General features: G+C 50.6%; 1 protein-coding gene across 13 annotated transcripts in view; it reads left to right on the top strand.

The window, feature by feature from the left end:
• The window catches only part of mast2 (microtubule associated serine/threonine kinase 2), an 86,269-nt gene extending 64,500 nt beyond the window's left edge, over nt 1-21,769 (top strand). For 8 of the 13 annotated variants that reach the window (XM_046391428.1, XM_046391430.1, XM_046391427.1 and 5 more), the window contains 25 exons: nt 866-944; nt 1,478-1,632; nt 3,899-3,974; nt 4,371-4,580; nt 8,647-8,748; nt 10,056-10,188; nt 10,274-10,341; nt 10,512-10,615; nt 10,715-10,923; nt 11,001-11,139; nt 11,275-11,407; nt 11,619-11,784; nt 12,462-12,563; nt 12,688-12,810; nt 12,900-13,009; nt 13,158-13,408; nt 13,525-13,667; nt 13,862-14,041; nt 14,618-14,878; nt 15,019-15,245; nt 15,368-15,490; nt 15,655-15,791; nt 15,936-16,123; nt 16,402-16,955; nt 17,204-21,769. In XM_046391428.1, coding sequence (XP_046247384.1) covers nt 866-944; nt 1,478-1,632; nt 3,899-3,974; nt 4,371-4,580; nt 8,647-8,748; nt 10,056-10,188; nt 10,274-10,341; nt 10,512-10,615; nt 10,715-10,923; nt 11,001-11,139; nt 11,275-11,407; nt 11,619-11,784; nt 12,462-12,563; nt 12,688-12,810; nt 12,900-13,009; nt 13,158-13,408; nt 13,525-13,667; nt 13,862-14,041; nt 14,618-14,878; nt 15,019-15,245; nt 15,368-15,490; nt 15,655-15,791; nt 15,936-16,123; nt 16,402-16,955; nt 17,204-18,739 — 5,509 coding nt within the window. In that variant the 3' untranslated portion in view covers nt 18,740-21,769. The remainder of the gene's footprint in view (nt 1-865; nt 945-1,477; nt 1,633-3,898; nt 3,975-4,370; nt 4,581-8,646; nt 8,749-10,055; nt 10,189-10,273; nt 10,342-10,511; nt 10,616-10,714; nt 10,924-11,000; nt 11,140-11,274; nt 11,408-11,618; nt 11,785-12,461; nt 12,564-12,687; nt 12,811-12,899; nt 13,010-13,157; nt 13,409-13,524; nt 13,668-13,861; nt 14,042-14,617; nt 14,879-15,018; nt 15,246-15,367; nt 15,491-15,654; nt 15,792-15,935; nt 16,124-16,401; nt 16,956-17,203) is intronic. The other 5 variants (XM_046391433.1, XM_046391432.1, XM_046391439.1 and 2 more) reach the window with 2 other exon arrangements.
• The last annotated feature ends 928 nt before the right edge of the window (nt 21,770-22,697 follow it).

The following is a 22,697-nucleotide window of genomic DNA, read 5'->3' as shown; positions in this document are numbered from 1 at the left end:
CATCCCTCCTGTTCTCTGTTCTGTCTCCTCTCATCCCTCCTGTTCTCCGTCCTGTCTCCTCTCATCCGTTCTGTCCTCTGTTCTGTCCTCTCATCCGTCCTGTCTCCTCTCTTCCCCTCCGTCCTGTCCTCTATGCTGTCCTCTGTCCTGCATGGCTGAGTGTGCTCACTGAATGAAGTTTGTGGGACCCCAGCACTCTGGAACAGGGTCTTCGACAGCCACTGAGCTGAAATCAGGTGGCTGATAAATCGTATGTGTTCCTTAAAGGATGAAATATTTTAGATTTCCTTACTGTCATCAAATTTCATAAAAAGACAAGCCAACACAAGAAGCATTTATAAACGAATATAAATATGTCCCCTTCATCTTCTCTGTCTTCTCCGCCTTCCTTCATCACCATCAACACACACACTGTGGTTTATTCCACCCCCACACACCGTCCTACTTCCACAAGCACAGCCCCAAACGTGGATTCAGCCACCACTGAAAATAGTCCCAGACAAATGCTAAGTTTGCTCGTGTCAGTTTGGTAGGAGCTACGGCGAGCAGGAAGTGACTGAAGCTTTTTAAAGTCGCTGGCAAACTGTGTTGGGTCTCTACATGGAATTTGTTGGCAGCAGGAACTCAGGTGTTTTCGTGAACCAGCAGGGTAAAATGTGCCTCCACCTCCGCACTGGGTCCTCCTTGTGGTTTTGTTTGCGCTTTTCGCTCCGTCTCACCCTCGTCTGCACTTTCCCTCCTTCTCCTCCGTCACTTTTTGCTGTATGTGATGGTGCTGCGTCTTCTTCCTGTGTCTCTTATGCAGTATGTTGTTTTTGTTGTTGTTGTTGTGTATTTGTTCTTGATGTTTCCGTCTCTCCCGCAGGACGGATGGCAGACGCTGGTCTCTGGCCTCGTTGCCCTCCTCTGGCTATGGCACCAACACTCCCAGCTCCACTGTCTCGGTAACTATGTCCGCTGTCCTCTGTGTTTCTGTGGGTAGTTTACCATGAACCCAGAGTCCAGTGCTTTCTGCTCCCTCGGCCGTGGTGCCGTCCCACCTGTCTCCCCTCACCTCCCACCCTCTGATGCTCTCAGGTCACTCCTCTTTTCCCTTCGTCCCCAGGGACATATGAGCTGTCCCCCCGGTCTAATCCCTCTCCTTCTCCTTTACTTTTCACGGCCTAGTGTGCAGCTGCTGTGGACCCTCTGCCTGTAGGCTGCTGCTGTGTGACTGAGGACGAGGCCTGATCCACTGCCCACTCAGTATTATTTTGTTCATAAACAAAATCTGAACAAGTGGGTTTGAGTGGGAGTGGCCTCAAGGGCTTCCCCCAGCCTCTCCCGCCTCCCCCGGCCTCTCCTGGCCTCTTCCAACTTCCCCCGGCTCCTCCCGCCTCACCCGGCCCCTTCCAGCTTCCAGCTCTCCCAGCCTGACCCCGCAGTAGCAGCAGTGCTGGTTGTAATCTGTGCTCCCTCTGTGCTCCTCCTCTCACAGTCCTCCTGTTCATCTCAGGAGAAGCTGCACCAGCTGCCCTTCCAGCCCACTCCGGACGAGCTGCACTTCCTCACCAAACACTTCAGCTCTGAGAGCATCACGGACGAGGAAGGACGCCGCTCCCCCGCCATGAGACCGCGCTCCCGCAGCCTCAGGTAGGGGCTCTGCACTGCCTGTTGCTTCCACTCACTTCCTGTCCTGTAGGCAGCTCTCAGTCAGTCTGCTGCCCCCTTGTGGCTGCTGCTGAGCTGGCCTCCCTTCAGAAGCCTGTTTGCACTGCCTGGCCTCTTTATTAGGTACACCTACACACACACACACACACACACACACACACACACACACACACAGATACTCACACACACACTCTCACTCATGCACACACACACACACAGATACTCACACACACACTCTCACTCATGCGCACACACACACACACACATACTCTCTCACACACACACACACACACACACACACTGTCACACACACGCACACTCACACTCACACACACAGACACACTGTCACACACACACACTCTCACACTCATACACACACACACACACTCTCTCTCTCTCCCTGTCACGCTCAGTTAGGCCTCTCATTTTCCGAGTCGGCCGTCTCACTTGTGAAGCATCAGTGTTATTTTTCTCTGTCTCACATGTGGACTCTCCCCCTCCTCCCCCCTCCCTTCCACCCGTCTCACCCTCGGATCGGCTGTCTCGTTTGATCGTTTGATTTACTTCAATTACCCTGTGGACCAATGAGCTCCTTTGTGTTTTGAGAGGCTTTTGTCATGTGTGACTTCACCACTTAGCCGCAGAGACGTCGACGGCCTGATGTTTTAATTATCGTCCGCCCTGAGGGCTCGAGCGTATTTCATCTCATGTTTCATCAATATTCCTCTCAGTCCTCACTTTTGGACCGGCAGCCTGACATTAAAACCAAACTTGGTGTCGTTTCTCAGAGTCGCGTCACAAAGGGTTTTTGCTGTCGGGACGTTTTTATTTCCCATTACAGTCGAAATAATTAGGCTGTGTGTGTTTTTCATCCTGGGGCCTCGACTGCCGCTCGCTCTGAACCAAAGCTTTGTTTTAATGAAGGCTGCGAGCGCTCGGATACAAGAAGAAGAACTGAGGCAGATACTGTGGGAGCCCACAGACTCACTGATCCAGCAGGAGCAGGAGGGTCCGAAGGTGTCCGAGCTCCACGGGATCGACACGCATCAGTCAACCAGTGTGTGTGCGTGTTCACTGGATCAGTGCTGGGATCGCACCGGTCAAAACGCACCACTTCCCGTCTGTTTTCACAATAAAAGCTCAAACACAGATCGAGCAACTCTGTGTGCGTGTGTGTGCATGTGTGTGTATACGTGCACGTGTGTGCGTGCGTGTGTGTGATAAACAGCCTCACACAAACAGCCTCTGTGGTGTTTAGCTCATATGTCACATTCAGGCTGCTCATTATGCTGATAATTGGACTTTGAGCTGCTGATGGATGACTTGAGCATTACCTCATCACGGTGTGTGTGTGTGTGTGTGTGTGTGTGTGTGTGTGTGTGTGTGTGTGTGTACTGATGACTCATGCCACTCACACCTGGAGCCTCAGAATCAGCTACCTCCCGTTGTTACGTTCTTTGTTGTTTGGTCATTTAGTTTTGCAGGATCAAAAAGACTGCAAGTTAAACTCAAACCAAAACAGAAATGGATGGAATGAGTAACGCGCACACACACACACACACACACACACACACACAGAGGAGTGGAGGATGTTGCTGCTGTGGCCTTGTGGTCTCTGTGCTGAGGACGGTTGGAGGTCCACTGAGAGACAGACGGGTTGATACTGTGGACTTCAGGAGACGTCCTGTCAGGTTGTCAGCTCATGAAACCCTCCTGAGAGCTGACACACACACTCACACTCCAGAGGTCCTCGGTTTACACTGCTGAGGACACACATATGGTGAAGATCCTGTTAGTGTGTGTGAGTCCAGCATTCCGTCCTCATGGTGACCCGACCGATCCTGTCCGTCAGCTGAGTCTGGACCTCAGCTCAGCCCCATCGCCGAGCCCAGATCCTGGCTTTCGTTCTGCCCTCATAGTCTCAACTAGAAGATTCATCCCTTCTGCCTTGTTGGGGTCAGGAAATCTGCTTCGGACCTCAGCAGCACAAGTTGGAGATCTTTGCTGTGTTCAAAGGTTTGTTGAGTCACTGCAGTGTGAAGATGACACACGAGAAAGCGTTCAAAAACCCCAACACGTTGAGTAACCGTTACGTCAACCCGAGGATGTTTTTTTTTTTTGGATAATTCAGCTGTTTGTGACTTTCACGAGTCAGTTTTCTGTCTGTTGTGCTGTTGCTGTGTTTTGGTGGACTGAAGCTGGTTGTCTGGTTCGGGCTTCCACTCATCTGGATTTGTGTGTGTTTCAGCCCCGGACGCTCGCCCGTCTCCTTCGACCACGAGATTGTGATGATGAACCACGTGTACAAGGAGAGGTTCCCCAAGGTTTGTACTGCCAACACACACTTCCTGTGCAAAGTAACGTCAGTGTGGCAGGGGGCGTGTACACAGGAAGTCACAGGTTTCAGGTTACTACGGTAACAAGCCCCCTGCTGATGAGCTGATAAGAAAAAATTCAGGCAGCAGAACTCTTTGACCTGTCAGGGTTCAGAACGTGTTTGTGCTGATGAGCGTGTGTGTGTGTGTGTGAGAGAGAGAGAGAGAGAGAGAGAGAATATGGAGTCTATTGTTTGACAGTGTGATGACTTACAGGCCCACATGTGAATATTGAATTGTGTGAATTGAGTTTATCCTGCCCAGCTGCAGTTGTGGGTCTCTCTCCATGTGTCCCTCTCATATGACTCACCCCTCTAACTGCCTCCCCTCCTCCCCTCCCCTCAGGCGACGGCTCAAATGGAGGAGCGTCTGGCCGAGCTGCTGTCCTCCTCCGCTCCGGAAAAGGTCTGCCCGCTGGCCGACGGGGTCCTGAGCTTCATCCACCATCAGCTGATCGAGCTGTCCAGGGACTGCCTGGAGAAGAGCAGAGACGGCCTCATCACCTCCCGCTACTTCTACGAGCTGCAGGAGAACCTGGAGAAGCTGCTGCAGGATGTAAGTGGAGCTCCAGATCAGCTCTGTGAGGGCAGATGATGAATCATAAGAAAACAGAACCAGACAGATGATACGCAGCCTCTCGTCATGTCTGACTGCAGGACTTGTTTTACTGTGAGCAAAGTGCTTCACGTGACGCATAAAATGAAAAAAAGAAAAGTGAAATTAAATGACGTTATTTGATTAGCATGATCTGGACCTCTGGCGGATATTAAGTGAATATAAATATGAGTTTTTGATGGAGGAGATTCATTTAGCAGAAGACAAAAGGAGCTGCTGGCCTTCCCCTCGTCTTCCTCATCGATTAAATCCTATGATGAGCAGCAAACTGAGATTTTATTCACGAGTCGGCGCCGTTTGGGGTCATCGCTGCGCAGTGGCAGCATGTTGCATCATGGGAGCAGACGGAGGGCCTCGTGCCTTCCTTCTGAAGTAAGACTAATGCAGGTGCTGTTAGCGGTGTTAGCACCACCATCATTTTTTAATTAGATTTGTGGAACAACTGCCTCAGCTCTCCAGAAAATATTTCTCCAGGTCACTCATCAAATCTGTCCTGGACCGATGAAGATGTCGCGGTGAAGGCAGCAGCTCGCGGCGTGACGCGTCTGCTGGTCACTCGTCGTTTTTACAGCCGTCACGTGGTGTCATGCGATGGCTCAGAGACTTTCACGCAGTGTGTGCGTGTGTGTTTGTGTGTGTGTGAACAAACATGTTCACATTTGTGTCTGTGGTGACATCTCTATTAGCTCAGTTTCCCAGTGCCTGAGGGGTGACTTTATGGCTCCCCCAGCCTCTTATTGACCTTCTGTTCTACAGACACACACACACACACACACACACACACACACACACATACAATCCTCCTCGATTTTAATTTCACACTCTGGCAGTCACCGGGGGCTGACGGATGACTCTCCCAGACGAGCAGGAGGGGTGAAGGAGGTGCAGTCGAAGGTTTTGGATGGGTGGGGCTCGGAGGGGATTCCTCTGCGTCTGATTGGCCGGCGGGCTCACAGAGGGGAGGGGGCTGTACGTGCATGAAGCCTGTTCACATGCTTTTGGAGGGGGTGAGGAAGTGGACACATCTGGAGAGGCTTTAGATGCCGATGCTGCAGTGCGGGCTGGATGATGACATCACCAGGCAGCCGCCGTTAGGCTGCTTTTTGTTTTTTTTCTTCTTCTTTGGCGGGCAAAGCGTGGCAGCAGGTGGAGCAGACCTGCAGAGGAGTGGAGGCTGTGAGCAGGTGGACGGAGGTGTGAAAACATCCTCCCCGCCTGCGTCCTGTATGGAAATTCCTCGTTTTGTGGTTTCCTGGAGCACACATGTCTCGTGTCTCGTGGCAGAGGAGGCTGGAGGAGGAGGAGGAGGAGGTGCTGGAGGAGGTGATGAGGAGGAGCGAGTGGAAGGTGTTCACTCACAGCTGGGAGGAGGAGGCCAACTTATCAGTTGAGTCAGGTTTGATTCAGTCAAGACGATGATGTGAGCTCTTCTTCTTCTCTGGTTTCAACGGCTTGAATATGACAGAAAGATTCTTCCTGCTGCGTCAGTGCTGGGACTTCGTTATGATTAACCTGAAACAGAACCTGCAGTGTCTGATGCTAACGATAATATGTGGATGACGTGAAATATGAAGCGTTTTTGGGCTCTGTGATCCGCTGTGGGAGTTTTTGTCTGCAGGTTGTTAATAATTCAGACGTGTTAATGAGTCGTCAGGTCAGTTTTGCAGCTGGTGGCACACTGCGATGGGCCCTTCAGTTCATCAGACGATCGTCTGTCACGTATGTTCATTTTGTGTCTGAGTGTTCTGGATGTTTCTCCTGAATGGTGCCTTCGCTGTTCAGATGAACTTTGTCTGTCGGACGGCCTCGCGTTCATCAGCTCAGTTTGAAGGGTCAGTTAACTCAGCTCCGTGCTTGTGGTGTCTCAGTATGAAGACGCTGTCAGCTTGGTGATCTGGATGCTGTTGTCTAGTTTACCTCAGGACTGTGGCGATATGAAGGTGTTAAAGCAGCAGGTCCCTGCACGCTGGCAGCGTGTCTCCTCAGGTTTCAGTGTCAGAGTGCCTCCTGATGGCAGCAAAAGGAATTTCATTTGGGCTGCTTAGATGATTTAAAATAAAAACCAGTGCTGTCAGTGATTTGCGTGAACTGGTCCTTCAGTTGTCAGCGGCTCACGTCCTCCTCATGTTCCTGTGTGTCCTCACGTCAGCCGTGTTTTCAGTGCTGCTGTTAAATCTGTCCCCCTCTTCTGGTTCGCATGTGTGTCTCCGTCCATTCTCTTCTCTCGTCGTGTCATGACCTCATTGTGGAGCTCGCAGGAGGCCGATTCACCTTCTGTGCCCCTTCTGTCCTCCTCTGCTCCCGTCCCACCTCCACCCCTCTCCTTCATCTCCGTCTCGTCCTCTTCGTCGCCCTCATCCATCCCTGTCTCTGGGCCGCTGTGACCTGCTGGGTGGTCACCATGGCAACCTGCATGCATACCATCCTCTGCTATAACCCCTGGAAACCCCGTTAGAGCTCTGCAGGTCACACGGAGCGCGAACTCAGCTGTGGTGATCCATTGTGTCGACTGATGTTTCAGATGCAGCTGCAAACATCTGGTTCAGACATCACCCGCACTGAGAAGGAGGTGATCTCCTTTTCCGACAGCGGGGGGAGGGCGTGGATCGGGGATCAGACGAACTGATCGCACTGAACGATTTTGGAATGTTCAGGAAACGTGTTCTCACTTTGATCCGCTGTGTGTGACAGACGTGATGTCAGCTGCTGCCGACTGAGAATGAAAGCCATGAAAGAACCCTGAAACTTTTATTGTTTAGATGTAAAAGCAACCAGGTGGAAACAATGACAAAGAATTTAAAAAAGCGTCAGATTTTTTAAATCCTTCAAACTGATGCTGAACAGGAGCTTTACAGTGTGAACATACACACAACCTCAGCTGAACATCTCAAACGTTCAGCGGACAGCAAAAGTCAAATCTAAAAAATGACTTCCTTCACAGAAACAGAAACAGAAATACATGCAGCTGCGCTAACCTGAGTGTTGTGTGTGTGTGTTTTATGTGGCCTTCAGTAACAAAATAAACCGACTGGCACCAGCAACTCGTTCATCTGTTTCACATTCACAGTCAGTCAACAACACGCTGATACAAAACCTGCACATTCTGTCACACAGCACACACACAAGCTGTGTGTGTACCCACACGGGACACACACACACACACACACACACACACACACCGACTGGTTAATTAGCTGCTGCACAGTGTGAGTCTGTCCCTCAGCTGTCCATTATTCACTGAACGCTGGCCTGTGTGGTCACCACACACACACACACACACACACATATTTCGTGTGCATGTACAGTAGACAGACGCCCCCCCTGCAGGTTTCATTACAGTTATAAATAATTCAGGGGGGTCTGGGTCCCCGGGCCTGTTGGGCTAACAGCCTGCTTTGTTTATGAAGCAGCTCGTCCTCAGCCTGACGCCTGAACGCAGCACATACATGATGAAAACATACACACGAGACACGAGACGTCAGGAACACACACACATCAGCCCCCTGAGAATGAAGCATGTGCTGCAGTGGCTGGTTTGTAATTGTTACGGCACACACTCTCACACTCACTCACACACACACACACACACACACACACACACACACACACACACACACACACTTTCTGTTCTGGGATCAGTGCAGTCTGGATGTGTTCGAGGCAGCTCAGTAAATTGCTGTGTCTCCACCCTGACAGACATTTCATGGTGGATCTGTGGGAGCAGGCGGAGGTCATCTCATTTAGATTACGTCTCACTGCTCACTGCAGGAAGGACCACCGTCCACCGTCCTCAAGCTGCTTGTTCTGCTTTGTTCATGAAGGGCAAACACACCTTCAAGGTCACAGCAGATTCCACCGTAGATTTCAGAATAATGAAAAGAGACTTCAGTCTTCTCCCAGACTGAAGCAGATGCTTTCAAGCACAGTTTAGACTTTGGTGTCGAGGGAGGACTGTGTTGACATGAAGGCTGAGACTGAACGCTGTGTCGTGTCTCTGTGTGTCCAGGCTCACGAGCGCTCGGAGAGCGTGGAGGTCACCTTCGTCACGCAGCTCGTCAAGAAGCTGATGATCATCATCGCCCGGCCGGCGCGTCTGCTGGAGTGTCTGGTGAGAGAAACACTCAGTACATTTACTCAAACGCTGTTATTAAAGGGAGTACATGAGCCACTACTGCACACACACATGCACACACACACTCTGACTGCTCCTCGTGCATTGTGGGTAATGTAGGAGCCAGATTTTGATCACAGTATTACTTTTTTATCTACAGAAGTTGAACACTAAAGCAGTAAAGTCCACTTTTAAGTACAGTCTGAAGTATTTGTATAATTACTTCTTTGTGTATAAATACTGGCCTAGAGGTTTCAGAAGCGGCTTGTGACCGAAGGGTCGCCGGTTCAATTCCACCCTGGACTGGCAGGAAAAATTTGGGTGTGGTGGAGTGATTGATCAACCCCTCCACCCCATTAGTCGGCTGATGTACCCTTGAGCAAGGCACTTAACCCCCCCAGTTTGCTCCCCGGGTGCCTGACATGGCAGCCCGCCGCTCCTGTGTGTTTCACTGCATGTTGCATGTGTGTGTGTTTCAGTCAGTGATGGTTAAATGCAGAGAAGTAATTTTGAATTTTGAAGTTAAAGTTAAAGAAGGAAATACTGCACTCACTCTCTCTCTCACACACACACACACACACACACACACACACACTCTCACACTCAGGATCCTCCACGCTGAGCTCCATCACTTTGGGCTGACATGGTGCTCGACTGAGGTCAAATGGGTGAATCCGACTTTGTGTGAGCCCAGAAATGAGACGAGGAAGAGGAAGGAGACGATGGAGGACAGACAGAGTGACAGAAACAGAGGAATTGTTGAGGGAGGAGGACGAGGACGAGGTGCTCGCATCAATACTTTTGACCAATGAAACGCAGCTGAAGCTGTGACAGCATACAGGATGGGTTTTTATAAGTGGAAGATGGGGACAGGAAGTGGGTGTCCAGTTGTCTCCCTTCACTCTGCAGAGGACAGAGTTTATTGTCCAATCAGGAGCCTGTTTCACTGGTGGTCACTGCAGTCTTTATGCATCACAGCACTGAATCTTAAAGGGCGTAAGTTGTTGAATCACTGCAGTTTGGTGTGATCAGAAACCAGGAGGCGTCTGTCTGGACATTTCTACAGCTCAGAATCACTCACCTGAAACGTGCTTTAGGACGCTCAAAGGGATAAATGTTTCATGTACTGCTGCTTTATGAATCTGTCCTGATAAAACCGTATCTCAGTTTGGAAACAGGACTTTTACTCAGAGTAGAGACCGAACTGCTCACACAGGAGCAACAGCACCAACATGTGACAAATATTCATGTTCGCTGTTGTTTGGGTCGACCTTTTCAATGGTTTAAATCCTCACCCCCCGCAGGAGTTTGATCCCGAGGAGTTCTACCATTTGTTGGAAGCAGCAGAGGGCCATGCCAAGGAGGGCCAAGGCATCAAGTCTGACATCCCCCGATACATCATCAGCCAGTTGGGCCTCACCAGGGACCCCCTGGAGGGTAACCAGCCTCACATTTCTCTTTATGTTCCTGAGATGTCCTCTCCGGACTCGCTTTGGTAACTCTTACCCGTGTGTCTGTGCAGAAATGGCCCAGCTGAGCAGCTATGACAGCGGGAACCCAGAAACCCCAGAGACGGATGATTCAGTGGATGTGAGTAGAGAATCACATTGTTATCAGTGCATGAACACGTCTGTCTGCATCAGGAGACCATCCAAAGGTTTCTCTTTCATTAAGACACATTTTTAACACTTTCAAGCAGATAAGGTGCGAGACAGTTCAGACTTTTAGTGATTTTGGACGTGCCTGCGTGTGTGTTTCAGAGTCAAGGAGCTACAGTCCCGGCAGCTCCACCCCAGACTAAAACCAAAACACCTCGAGAGGAAGACTTTGAAAACATCAAGCTCATCAGTAACGGAGCCTATGGGTCAGACGCGTGGACACGGAACTCATCAACACTTTGTCAGGAACATCTTGATTGATGGACCTGTGTTACAACTCACTTGCTGTCTTTCTCCACGTGTAGAGCTGTGTTTCTGGTGCGGCACAAAGAGACCCGGCAGCGTTTCGCCATGAAGAAGATCAACAAGCAGAACCTGATCCTGAGGAACCAGATCCAGCAGGCCTTTGTGGAACGAGACATCCTGACGTTTGCTGAGAACCCATTTGTCGTGTCCATGTTCTGCTCCTTCGAGACCCGGAGACACCTGTGCATGGTGATGGAGTACGTGGAGGGTAAGATCCCCGTCCTGACAGTCTTGGTCTGCTGTTCCTACCTGCACTGTGTCTGATTTGGTGACTGTCCTCTGCAGGAGGAGACTGTGCCACGCTGCTCAAGAACATCGGAGCTCTGCCCGTCGATATGGCTCGTATGTACTTTGCAGAGACCGTCCTCGCATTGGAGTATCTGCACAATTACGGCATCGTGCACAGAGACCTCAAACCGGACAAGTGAGACACACGCGCACACACATGCACACACCTGCACACGCGCACAGATATGCACATTCTTAATGAATGATTTGGGCGATGGTTGTGTTTAAATGAAGTTGAAACGCAGCACAGAGTTGATGTTCTGTCCTGCAGTCTTCTCATCACCTCCATGGGACACATTAAGCTGACGGACTTTGGCCTCTCAAAGATCGGTTTGATGAGTTTGACCACAAACTTGTATGAAGGACACATAGAGAAAGACACCAGGGAGTTCCTCGATAAACAGGTACCAGATCTCCTCTTTTAGGTCTTCTGTGGTCCAAAATGAAATCTGTGGCAGATTGTCCAGAATGTTGTCCCGTTATCTGTTCTTTTGCAATAAAATGTCAGGGTATTTAAAAAATCAAAAAAGGAAATACCTCTCTGTGACTTCCTGTGGTTGCGGAGTTGAATTTGGCTCAGTTTGGCTGATTTTCTGCGTGTTGCTGCCTCTTCAGGTGTGTGGCACTCCGGAGTACATCGCCCCAGAGGTGATCCTGCGTCAGGGCTACGGGAAGCCGGTGGACTGGTGGGCCATGGGGGTCATCCTGTACGAGTTCCTGGTGGGCTGTGCTCCATTCTTCGGAGACACACCTGAGGAGCTGTTTGGTCAGGTCATCAGTGGTGAGTCACAAGCTGACAAACGGGCCCTGCGGCAGGTGCAGTATGTGTGTGTGTGTGTGTGTGTGTGTGTGTGTGTGTGTGTGTGTGTGTGTGTGTCTGGACAGATGAGGAGTGAAATCAGTTGATTCTCTCCTCTGAATTGGCTGTGATGAAGGGTGAGTCTGTGTTCATGGAGCAGGTCTGATCCCTGCAGGTCTCCGTTATGGGTCACAGTCTCTGCACACTGATGCACAAGTGATGGTGTGTGTTTTCACGTGCAGCCAACTGCACACACACTAAAGTTGTTACATTTAACATAAACTAACTGCATTAAGATTCATTTGATACACAGAAACAACATATTGGTGAGATACCTGAAACAAACACATCGATTACTGCCAGCCACTGACAGATTTCATCCTGGCTTATCACCCTGTCTGTTGTGTCTGTCAGTGTGACAACAGACACACTGAGGCTGCTCAGAAACGAACCCTCAGACATCAGATCTTAAATATCAGCATCATAACATCTTAACGAAAGGCGCAGTGCAGGGGAGTAAAGGAACTTGAAACACAGGAAACATGGACGTTTTGCAGCAGGTAAAAGTCGAAGAAGCAGCGTTTGGTTTTGTCGTCTCGTCTTTGTTGTCTGACTAATAAAACCCAGCAGTTTTTGACGGCATGTTTGTGTCGTGTTAGACGAGATCGTCTGGCCGGAGGAGGATGAAGCTCTGCCTCAGGAAGCTCAGGACCTCATCTCCAAACTGCTGAGACAGAACCCTCTGGAGAGACTGGGCACAGGTCTCACACACACACATACTGACACGCACTCGCGCACACACACACACACACACACACAGGTTACTGCAGTTGTTGTCATCTGCCTCTGTTCCATCGCTTGTCGTCTTCTGCTCGGTGTCCACAGGAAGTGCCTTTGAGGTGAAGCAGCACCCGTTCTTCACCGAGCTGGACTGGAACAGCCTGCTGAGGCAGAAAGCTGAGTTCATTCCCCAGCTGGAATCTGAGGACGACACCAGCTACTTTGACAGTAGGTCTGACTGCTTCATCCGAGTGTGTCCCTCTGAAAGTTATCAGCATGCAGCCTGATCAGTGTGTGCGTGTGTGTGTGTGTCACAGCTCGTTCCGATCGGTACCACCATGTCGATTCAGAAGAAGAGGACGACACCAACGATGATGAACATGTGGAGATCCGACAGTTCTCCTCCTGCTCTCCTCGCTTCAGCAAGGTACACGCTGACACGTCAGACACGAGAAATCCTGCACAAACGTGAATGAAACTAATCTGCAAAGCAAATGCAGATTTTCATCTTCAGTCTTTCAGGATTCTCTTTCCTGGGTTGTTTTTAAGAGCAGTTGAATGCGGTCTCCGCACAGTGTAACACAGCAGAATACAATCATCAGATTCACTCTGGCTGTAAACGTGGAGCCGCAGGGTCCGCCTCAGCTTTTCTGACCACCTGCTGTGTGCAGGTGTACAGCAGTATGGAGCGTCTGTCTCTGCACGAGGAGAAGAGGACTCCTCCTCCCACCAAACGCAGCCTCAGCGAGGAGGGCGGAGATCGAATCGACAGCCTGAGCGGACTCAAGTCCAGAGACCGGTCCTGGCTGGTGGGGTCTCCTGAAATGTGAGTTCTTCACTTCGGTCCAGACCTCTGTTAGAACAGTCAATTCTTTGACGAGCCGTAACACTTGTTCTCGATCTGCCGCGTGGTTTCACGTGTCATGTGTCTCACCTCTGCAGCCTGCGGAAGCGTTTGTCTGTTTCCGAGTCGTCGCACACAGAGAGCGACTCCAGCCCGCCGCTGACGGTCCGGAGACGCTGTTGTTCAGCCATCATCGAGATGCCACGCTTCGCCATCTCTTCTGAGGAAGAGGGAGGCCAAGGTAAAACACAGGAAGCAAATTCTGATGGTCACGAGCTGTCAGGAGGAAAGCGTCCTTCAGGGAGGCCCAGAAATGGTGGAGTAAATGAAAGAGACGTCGAGGCTGACCTGAACTCCGTGGTTCAAAGATGTTTAGCTATAGAACGTTAGCAGCAGGAACCCCGACGTTCTGACTCGTTGTTGTTGGTCTCTCAGGTGCGGCAGGAAGTCGTAAGAGTCCCAGTCTGCTGGGTGCGAGCGCAGTGAGGGGCCCGCGGTGTGACGAGCTTCCCCTCGCCATCCCAGAGCTCCCAGTGGAGAGAGAGCTGAAGCTGGATGAGTCTCCCACCACGCCGAGCTCCACCTCCAGTCAGCTGAGCAGGGCCACGCTCACACGTCAGTACGAACACACACAGACAGGCTTACAGTCAGGGGCTGTTAAATTTATTAAAATCTTCTGTTCTTTTGTGATGATCTGTGTTTCTCACAACAAAACCGGTTTTGGTTTTTATTTCTCTTTTCCTATGATCCCCAACGTTCTGGAGCTGAGGCTGTGGTCATGTCTCAGGTCCACAACGTGTTAACTTGGCTCGGTTCGTATTAGAACGTGGGTTCAGTTTAAACTATTTCACCCGAGTCAGATGGTCACAGCGATAACTCCGTTCTTTTTCCTAACCCAAACCAACCAAACAGCGTCAGTTCAGCTCCTGCTTATTGTGTCATTGTCCACAGACACACACTTCCTGCTCTTCGCCTTCTCTGCCTGTCAGCTTTACTTCAGAGCAAAGTGAAACTCTGATTTGGTCTGATTTTGGTCACTTTGGTCTGATCTGCAGTCCGTCTGCCTGTGTTGTATACATGCGTCTCTATTTTAACCCCATGTTTGACTGTCCTGCTCAGCTGGATCAATCACAGAGGTTAGGGTTAGGGTTAGATCAATCACTCTACCACCTCTGTCACCTGTTCCTGCAGCGGGCAGCTCAGGTGACGTGTGCGATCGCGGTTACCGAGGTAACGGCAGTAACGGTGGCATCAGTGGAGCGGCCAAATGTGCAGCGGACAGCGACTCTCCGTCGACTCCGAGAGCCATCAGCGACCTGGCGGCTCGCAGAGCTCGCCATCGGCTGCTGTCAGGAGACGCCGACAAACACACAGCGACGCCGAGCTCCCGGCCCCTCAACAAGGTCATCAAGTCGGCCTCGGCCACCACGCTGTCGCTGATGATTCCTGCAGGTCAGTGTGTTCCCGTGCAGACGCTGCGGCAGGACCGCAGTCTCATCTGTTTTTATGCTGAGCGTGAATGAATGAAACAGACCAAAGATTAAGACTCCACTTGGAATCCAGCCTCATCTGTCCCTCATCTGTCCTCGTAGACCACCATGGAGCCTCTCCATTGGCGAGCCCGATGTCGCCCCATTCGCTGTCGTCCAATCCGTCGTCACGGGACTCGTCCCCGAGCCGGGACCTGTCCCCAGCCGTGAGCAGCACCAAACCTGCCATTGTGATCCACAGAGCAGGCAAGAAATATGGCTTCACCCTGAGAGCCATCAGAGTATACATGGGAGACTCCGACATCTACACAGTCCACCACATGGTCTGGGTGAGTCCTGAGAATCACGAAGACACAGAACAGCTAATGTTGGTTTGAATATAAGACCTTTGTTTTATTTTTGAGGTGTATGTGATTCAGACTCTTTACTTTGACCGTCCGCTCTCCCTCAGCACGTGGAGGACGGCGGACCGGCCCACGAGGCGGGACTGCGGGAGGGAGACCTGATCACCCACGTCAACGGAGAGCCAGTTCACGGTCTCGTTCACACAGAAGTGGTGGAGCTCATACTGAAGGTACTGAGTTCACTCACTTCTGCTGTTTGTACTCAGTGGAATCACACGAGCTTCTTTGACGTTGATGCAGCTAATGCTAATAATCAAAAAAATATAAGACTGAAACAAAAAATAAATCAGTCATGAAAGTCCTCATCTTGAGCTGTCTGGCTGCTAATTCTCAGAGCGGAGCCAAAGTGTCCATCTGCGCCACCCCGTTTGAGAACACGTCCATCAAGGTCGGCCCCGCCCGAAAGACGGGCCACAAATCCAAGATGGCAAGACGCAACAAGAAGACCAAGACTAAGGAGGGACAGGACAGGTGGGAGACATCACTTTGTGTGTGTGTGTGTGTGTGTGTGTGTGTGTGTGTGTGTGTGTGTGTGTGTGCGTGCGTGCGTGCGTGCGTGCGTGCGTGCGCGTGCACACGATGTGAGGGATTCACTGAGTATGTTTTCCCTGGCAGTAAGAAGAAGACGTCTCTGTTCAGGAAGATCACCAAGCAGGCGTCTCTCCTCCACACCAGTCGCAGTTTGTCCTCTCTGAACCGCTCTCTGTCCTCGGGGGAGAGCGGCCCCGGCTCGCCCACGCACAACCTGTCACCACGGAGCCCCACGCAGGGCTACAGGTCCACGCCGGACTCCGCCCACTCTGGTGAGACACGCAGGCAAACGCTGACCTGACAGACTGATTATTCCTTTGGAAAAGTTTTTTATTTTTTTGTGTTGTTCATCGGCAGTAAGCCAAAGGGCCAAAGGACTGCAGCGTATCCCTCACCTGTTCAACCATGTACAAAATGCATACAATCTGCACTTTCGTCAAACGCAAGTGCATATTAGTTGATATGAGTAAAATAGTACCTAATAAAGAAACTAACTAATAAGAAACACTGCATGAATTGATTACTGATGTACTTCCTCTCTGTCTGTCAGTTGGTGGAAACTCATCTCAGAGCAGTTCTCCGAGCTCCAGCGTGCCAAACTCCCCGGCAAGCTCTGGCCACATCAGGCCCAGCTCCCTGCACGGCCTCGCCCCGAAGCTCCAGCGCCAGTACCGCTCGCCCCGACGTAAGTCCGCCGGGAACATCCCCCTCTCCCCGCTGGCCCGCACGCCTTCACCCACCCCTCAGAGCAGCTCGCCGCAGCGCTCGCCCTCCCCGCTGCCCAGCCACACTCTAGGACAGCCTGCAGTGGGTCAGTCGTTCCCCGTGAAGCTCCACTCCTCCCCTCCCTTGGTGAGGCAGATTTCCAGGCCGAAGAGCGCAGAGCCTCCACGGTCTCCGCTCCTGAAGAGGGTGCAGTCAGCTGAGAAACTGGCTGCCTCCCTCTCTAACTCCCCCTCGTCTCCCTCTGGGGTGGCAGCAGCGGGGGACAAGAAGCTGGCGGTGGGAGCAGCCGCAGGGAGCCGGAAACACAGTATGGATATTTCACATTCAGATTTTAAGAAGGAGATTCTGCAGAGAGAGCCGAGTCTACAGAGTCTTCAGGTATGAGTTCACCACAGTGACCTCAGCACACAAGTTGGTAGTACAATGATTCCATACCGTTAAATTCGACCTTCTTACAGGATAATCATGATGATGATGATAGTTTTGATGGTGTCTTTAAAAGGGGATGTCATGACAACAACCAACAACCCTTTTACTCTAATCCACTGCTTGTGTAGCTGCTCGATTTACTGTGAAGACTGTGGGATTTCAGTTCAGTCTGTGTGTTTTTCTTCTCTGACCTGCAGGAGTCAACCAGCGAGGCTCTGCTGTCCTCAGCAGGGCGCGGCGTGGAGAAGGGCAGCCTGCAGAAACACTCCTCCTCATCCAGGAAGTTAGGGCGCCAGGAGGGGGACGGCACTGTCGGCACGGTGTCCGGCTCGCTGGGCCTGGCTCCTGGGAAGAGCAAGCTGAAGGACAAACTGTCCGCCATCCGACAGGACAGAGCCGAGCGGAGGGAATCGCTGCAGAAACAAGACGCCATCCATGAGGTTGACTCCTCTGAGGACGAGACAGATGAGGGCTCAGAGGACAGCCAGGACGGACGCCGGGGGACAGCCTTCACCCCTCCTCCCCTGCTGAGGCCCACCACGGTCAGAACGGGCCCTGGAGGCACGCTGCCGTCCCTCTGTCTCTCCCCCTGCACCCCTCATGCCACGTTCTCCCCTACAGGGCCCTCGCAGGCCGGCAGGCCCGCCCCCTCCCACACACTCCCCTCTGTCACAGAGACCGTTTCTGGTCAGAGCACCTCCTTCCCTGCGGTGAAAGACACAAGGTCGGCTTCATCTGCAGAAGGCAGTGCAAGACAAGAAAGGAAGGTTCTGGGGCCAAGCGGGACCACAAAACCCACTCAGGGCCCCCTTCCCTTTTCCACCCCAGGCAGTGCATTCATCTCAGTCAGCAAGGACACTTTCCTCAAGCCAAGCCCTCCCCAAGAATCAAAGAGGCCTGCAGCATCAGAGACCAGGGCACAGGGCCAAACCCTGTGCAGCCCTAAAACCACAGTCCCCTCTACTACCATCACTACCAATACTTCTGGCTGCAGAGTCTCCACAATTACTACAGACTCCAGGATTACCACTGGTACTACAGACTGCAGAACCACTGACAGCCAAGAGACTCCACGCACTTCCTGCTCTTCTCCTGGCATCTCCAAGGAGAAGAAGGAGGCTGACAACCGGAGACTGTGTGCTGCTGCAGCTGCTGCTGCAGGCCTGAGTGTCCCGGCCTCAGCCTCAGCTCCTGAGAGCGGCGTGGACAAAGTTGTGTCCCAGCTTGCAACAGTAGCTAAAAGCGTTCTGGGCCCAGTCAAACTTAGCACCGCTGTGGACAAGAGCCAGAAGGACCAGAAACCATCCAGAGGTGGCACCCCAGAAGTCCCACCAGCTGACCCCCTTTCAATTCCCTCTAAGCACCTCACAACCCCTCAGGCGCCTCGCCTCTCCGAGTCCCCATCCAAACAGAAAACCGCTTCACCGACCACCTCACAGAGGTCGACCAAATCCTCAACCCAGAAAGACTGTGCAGCACTGCCACCATCATCCTGCAAGGACGTCCCAGAAAGGCCCACATCAGAGACTGCAGGGAGGGACGACACTGCCTCGTCTGCATCTGCACAGCGGCCGGCTTCAGCAGCCGCTCAGGCTGCCTTCAGCAGCCACCCCAGCTCCTCTGCACCATGTGAGCCACAGCACAGGAGGTCCGAACCCCAGACGAAAACCACCACCACTGACGCCATGCCTGCCTCCTCGCAACAAGACAAAACAGCCGGCAAGAAGACGTAGCAGCAAAAAGCAAAGAACCAGAACAGCGTGTACAGACCACGCAACTCAGTACTGGCTTGAGCTCTTAAAACTCACACAAACTGCATGTTTGGAGGAAAACATACGAGTTCCTTCGCACTAATCAGAGTTTGACTTTCAGAGCAACAGAGAGACGTAGAGACAGATGTGGTAGTCCAGTTCCATTCCAGCTGTTCTGCCCTCTTTAATGTTTGTGCAAGTTATTTTGGTGTCCTGACTCTTTGTTTCCTGCTTTCAGACTAAATGCCACAAGAAACTTTCCCCTTTTTGCAAAAATACATGGGGCTAGGAGTAAAGAGCTCAGCAGTCCATGCTTGTCCACTTTTAGACACGACACGACTCATCAGCTTCTCACCTTCATGTTTGGCAGGGCCTGCAGCTGCATGTTCCTCAGATCAGGACGTGCCTTACTGAAGATTGTATCTCAGCAATAAACTGCAGTGTATCTTTAGCAGTCTGTGTAAACGTATTGTAGTGATTTTAACAGAATTAATCTGCACCATCAGTGTGCTCTCAGCACCAGATAGTTAGACCAAAATTAATTCTGGTCTCGCCGTTGTCCCTGGTGGTCCGATACTGCGGGCCTGCAGGAAAGGGGGGCTCGTTTCACCACAGCTTGTGTAAAGCAGGCCTTGATTTTTGAATGTGTTTTCTTGAGTTCCAGGGATTCATTTCAGTGAAGTAGCACAGATTTCACTGAAGCTTACAATGAACACCAAGCTTGCTATTATTTATTGTCAAAAGTTATTTTGCTGTTTCACTTCTGCCCCAGTTGATGTTTGGAAAGTACTGATTCTCATAGTGCAACATGTGACAGTTAGATCAGCTGCTTACAGGACTGCGTTTCAGTTGGTCCTTTCTGGATCAGTTAAAGTAGCAAATGTCGCTGGTGGCAGATTATCACATGTAGCTCATTGGTTTTGAATGCTGAAAGTTAAACCTAAAGACAATTGAAAAGCTAATAGATCTGACAAAATCCCATCAACCTGAACACCAGCGTGTTAGCAGGACTATGGCTAACACACTTACTGGATGTGTGTTAGCGCTTGCAGTCTTTGGATTCAGAGCGTCTTTAGTTCCAAACAACACAGGGACTTGAATCTGGCCTGATGTTCCCGGTCACCTGCTCACACCTCCTGAAACAGGAACAGTTGAGCTGAAGAGTCCATACTGAGCATGCTCAGACTGAGTTCAGAACCACGCTGGTGTTGGACCTCTTTATTTCTAGTCCCTGTTGGCCCCTGAAGGCTGCACTGCTTTTGTTTGTTATCTGCACCAACTTGCTGTGTGTTTGCCTCTGATCCTGTGAGATGATCAGACTTCACTGTGTGTGTGTGTGTGTGTGTGTGTGTGTGTGAGGGAGAGAGCGTTTCTTAATTTGTGCATGGTTGTCTATGTGTGTATATAATATTTAAAGTTCTGTAGTGCATCTGTTTTATACCCTGAGTGTGTTCGGTCTGACTTTGTTCAGAACTTCCTGCTTCCTGTGAACGTTTCTGTCAGACTGCGTATTGACTGGCGCTCAGGAGGTACAAACGAGGACGCAGTAACTGTTGGAGTTTTTCTTGTGTTTTCCTGGCTGTTCACCTTTCATCTCCTCTGATTCCTGCTGTACATTTGAAACACAGGCGACTTGTCGAATGCACAGTGAGTCCACTCGTGTCGAACGTGTCCTGCTCCTGTGACGAGTTGCTCTCACCAGGTGAACTCAGCTCCTGTTGGACAGAGTTCAGTGATGTCAGTTTAACTGGTAAACTGTGTCATGTTTACATGTTCTTGTCATTTTTCTTGATGTGGTTTTTTTGTGCCTGTAGCCACCGAACCTCCTCTGACAGGCTGAGGTGATTACCGGTCCTGGTCCAGGTGACTCCTGCTCTCAGTGTGCTGTGTGTGATTAAGAGGTCACCTGTGACGGAGGAGGAGTCAGTGCTCATGTGTTCAAATCATCTCGTCCGTGTTGAGGGGGTTAACAGGTGTGTCGTGGGGTCGAGACGTGTGCTGAGGATGCGGACGTTGTGGTTCAGGATTTATCTGCCGAATGCCTTGGCCAATCAGACGGCCAGGAAGCTGAGGACTAATGAGTTTAAAACTGCTTTTTTCTTTGTTGGCGTCAGGCTTGAACAGTTTAGTCCACCACATTGGATGTGATTCAGAGTCACGAGTCAAGCGTCTCGCCTCTCAGTGTGGAAGATCTGTAGGTTTGACGGGCTCCACGGTGGTAAAATACAAGATCTTTGTGATCTGTGAGTAACAGATGAGCCTCTGATTGGATAAGCTGCTCTCAGACCTGAAGCTGATCATCTCAGTGTTGATAGTTTGTGTCGTTCACACTGAACTCTGACTCCACTGACTTGTTTAAAAGACTGAAATGTAGATAATAACAAAATCCGACCAGATTTCATGCTAGTGGCTCACAAAATCAGGATCAAGCAGGATCAATCGGTCACATTTCCGAGCCTTAAAATCCACAAGCATCCTGTTGGCCTCCACTCTGAATGATTTCCGAGAGAGCCGATCTCAGACTCATCCAGCTGAATATTTTCCACTCGATGAGCCCAGGCAGTAACGAGAGCCCGTCACCCTGCAGGAAGCTGCTCTCACTTTGGGAACATTTACAGACTTCAAGTGGCCGAGATGCAGATTTTCATCTTAAATCTGTGCAGCCGATCGGCCCCGTCTCAGAGCTCGGACATTTAGGACTCGTCATGACGATTGTGTTGAGTCAGAACTGATTGTTGTGGTTTCGGTTAAGCTTCTGTCTGCCTGAGCTGCTCGTTTCTGTTGACTCTCATGGACGAGACTTCAGATGAGGGCGGCTCTTCTGAGCTGTGTGTCATGCTGTCCATAAAGAGCGATGAAGAGGTGCAGGGAGACAAAAGCTTGAGGAAGATGTTGAGAGGGAGGTAAAACATTGCTTGAGTAAAGCCAGTGCAATAGCTTTTTATTTTTTATTGTGGTAAAAGCATGTTGTTGTCAATCTTACCTTCCAGTAATAAAGTTTTTTTATGTACACTTTGTGTCACCACGTCCTGATTGTGTGTTATGGCGTTTGTCTTTGACTTTGCTTTTTGCATTCAGGGAGCTTTTTGAAAAGAGCCTCCTGCTGCTGAACTCACATGAACTCTGAAACAATAAGTGACTGCAAAAATCCTGCGCCTGTTCAAGTTCAGTCAGTGTCTGAGTTTATTCCAGCGTGACTCTGACTGTCACACCTGACTTCTCATTGGACAGATGCAGGTGTGCATTAATGACATTCATGTTTATCAGCTCCCGTCTTCTTCCTGATGCAGTCACATAGCAGCTGAAATAAAAAGTATTAAAACCATCTTTAAGTAAACCAGAGTTCTTCACGTACATGTTAAAGCTGTAAAAAAAAAAAAATCAAACAAAGTCGTTCGACTGAACCAACATCCATTCACCTTCACTGTAAGAACTCGCATAATGATCATCTTTACTTATCAGCACATTCTGCAGTAATAAAACAGAGAAGTCATAAATCATATCTCAGCCTGGATGGATAAAACCTGAAGCATCCATAGATTTTGTTTTTGCAGTTTTATGTTTTCAGAAACAGGAACAACTTTCTCCTCTTAGTCTAATAAATGTGAAATGACTCTGCCCTCCTTGTCCTCCTCCTCATCGGTTTGATTCTGGCTCATTTGTTCTCATGTCTTGTGTCTCTGTGGAGAGCAGCTTTAAGCAGAAAAGTGGCTTTAAATTATCTGTAAACTCATTTTCCCTGCACTCCTGCCTCTTGTCAGTAAAATGGCTTCTTCCTCTGTGACTTTTTTGCTCCCTAATGGGAGCTGATCGGCTGTTGGACGTGTCTCTGCTGTCTCCGTGGGAGACTTCAGGCATCTTAATGGCTCTGAGAGCCAGCTTCAGCAGGGCTAATCTGTGCAGCACCGCAGGGCCGCCGGGCAGAGGAAGAAATGATGGC

The sequence above is a fragment of the Scatophagus argus genome, chromosome 6 (assembly GCF_020382885.2).
Source record: "Scatophagus argus isolate fScaArg1 chromosome 6, fScaArg1.pri, whole genome shotgun sequence".
In the NCBI taxonomy this organism is placed as follows: domain Eukaryota; kingdom Metazoa; phylum Chordata; class Actinopteri; family Scatophagidae; genus Scatophagus; species Scatophagus argus.
This window is presented reverse-complemented; position numbering and strand designations above follow the sequence as displayed.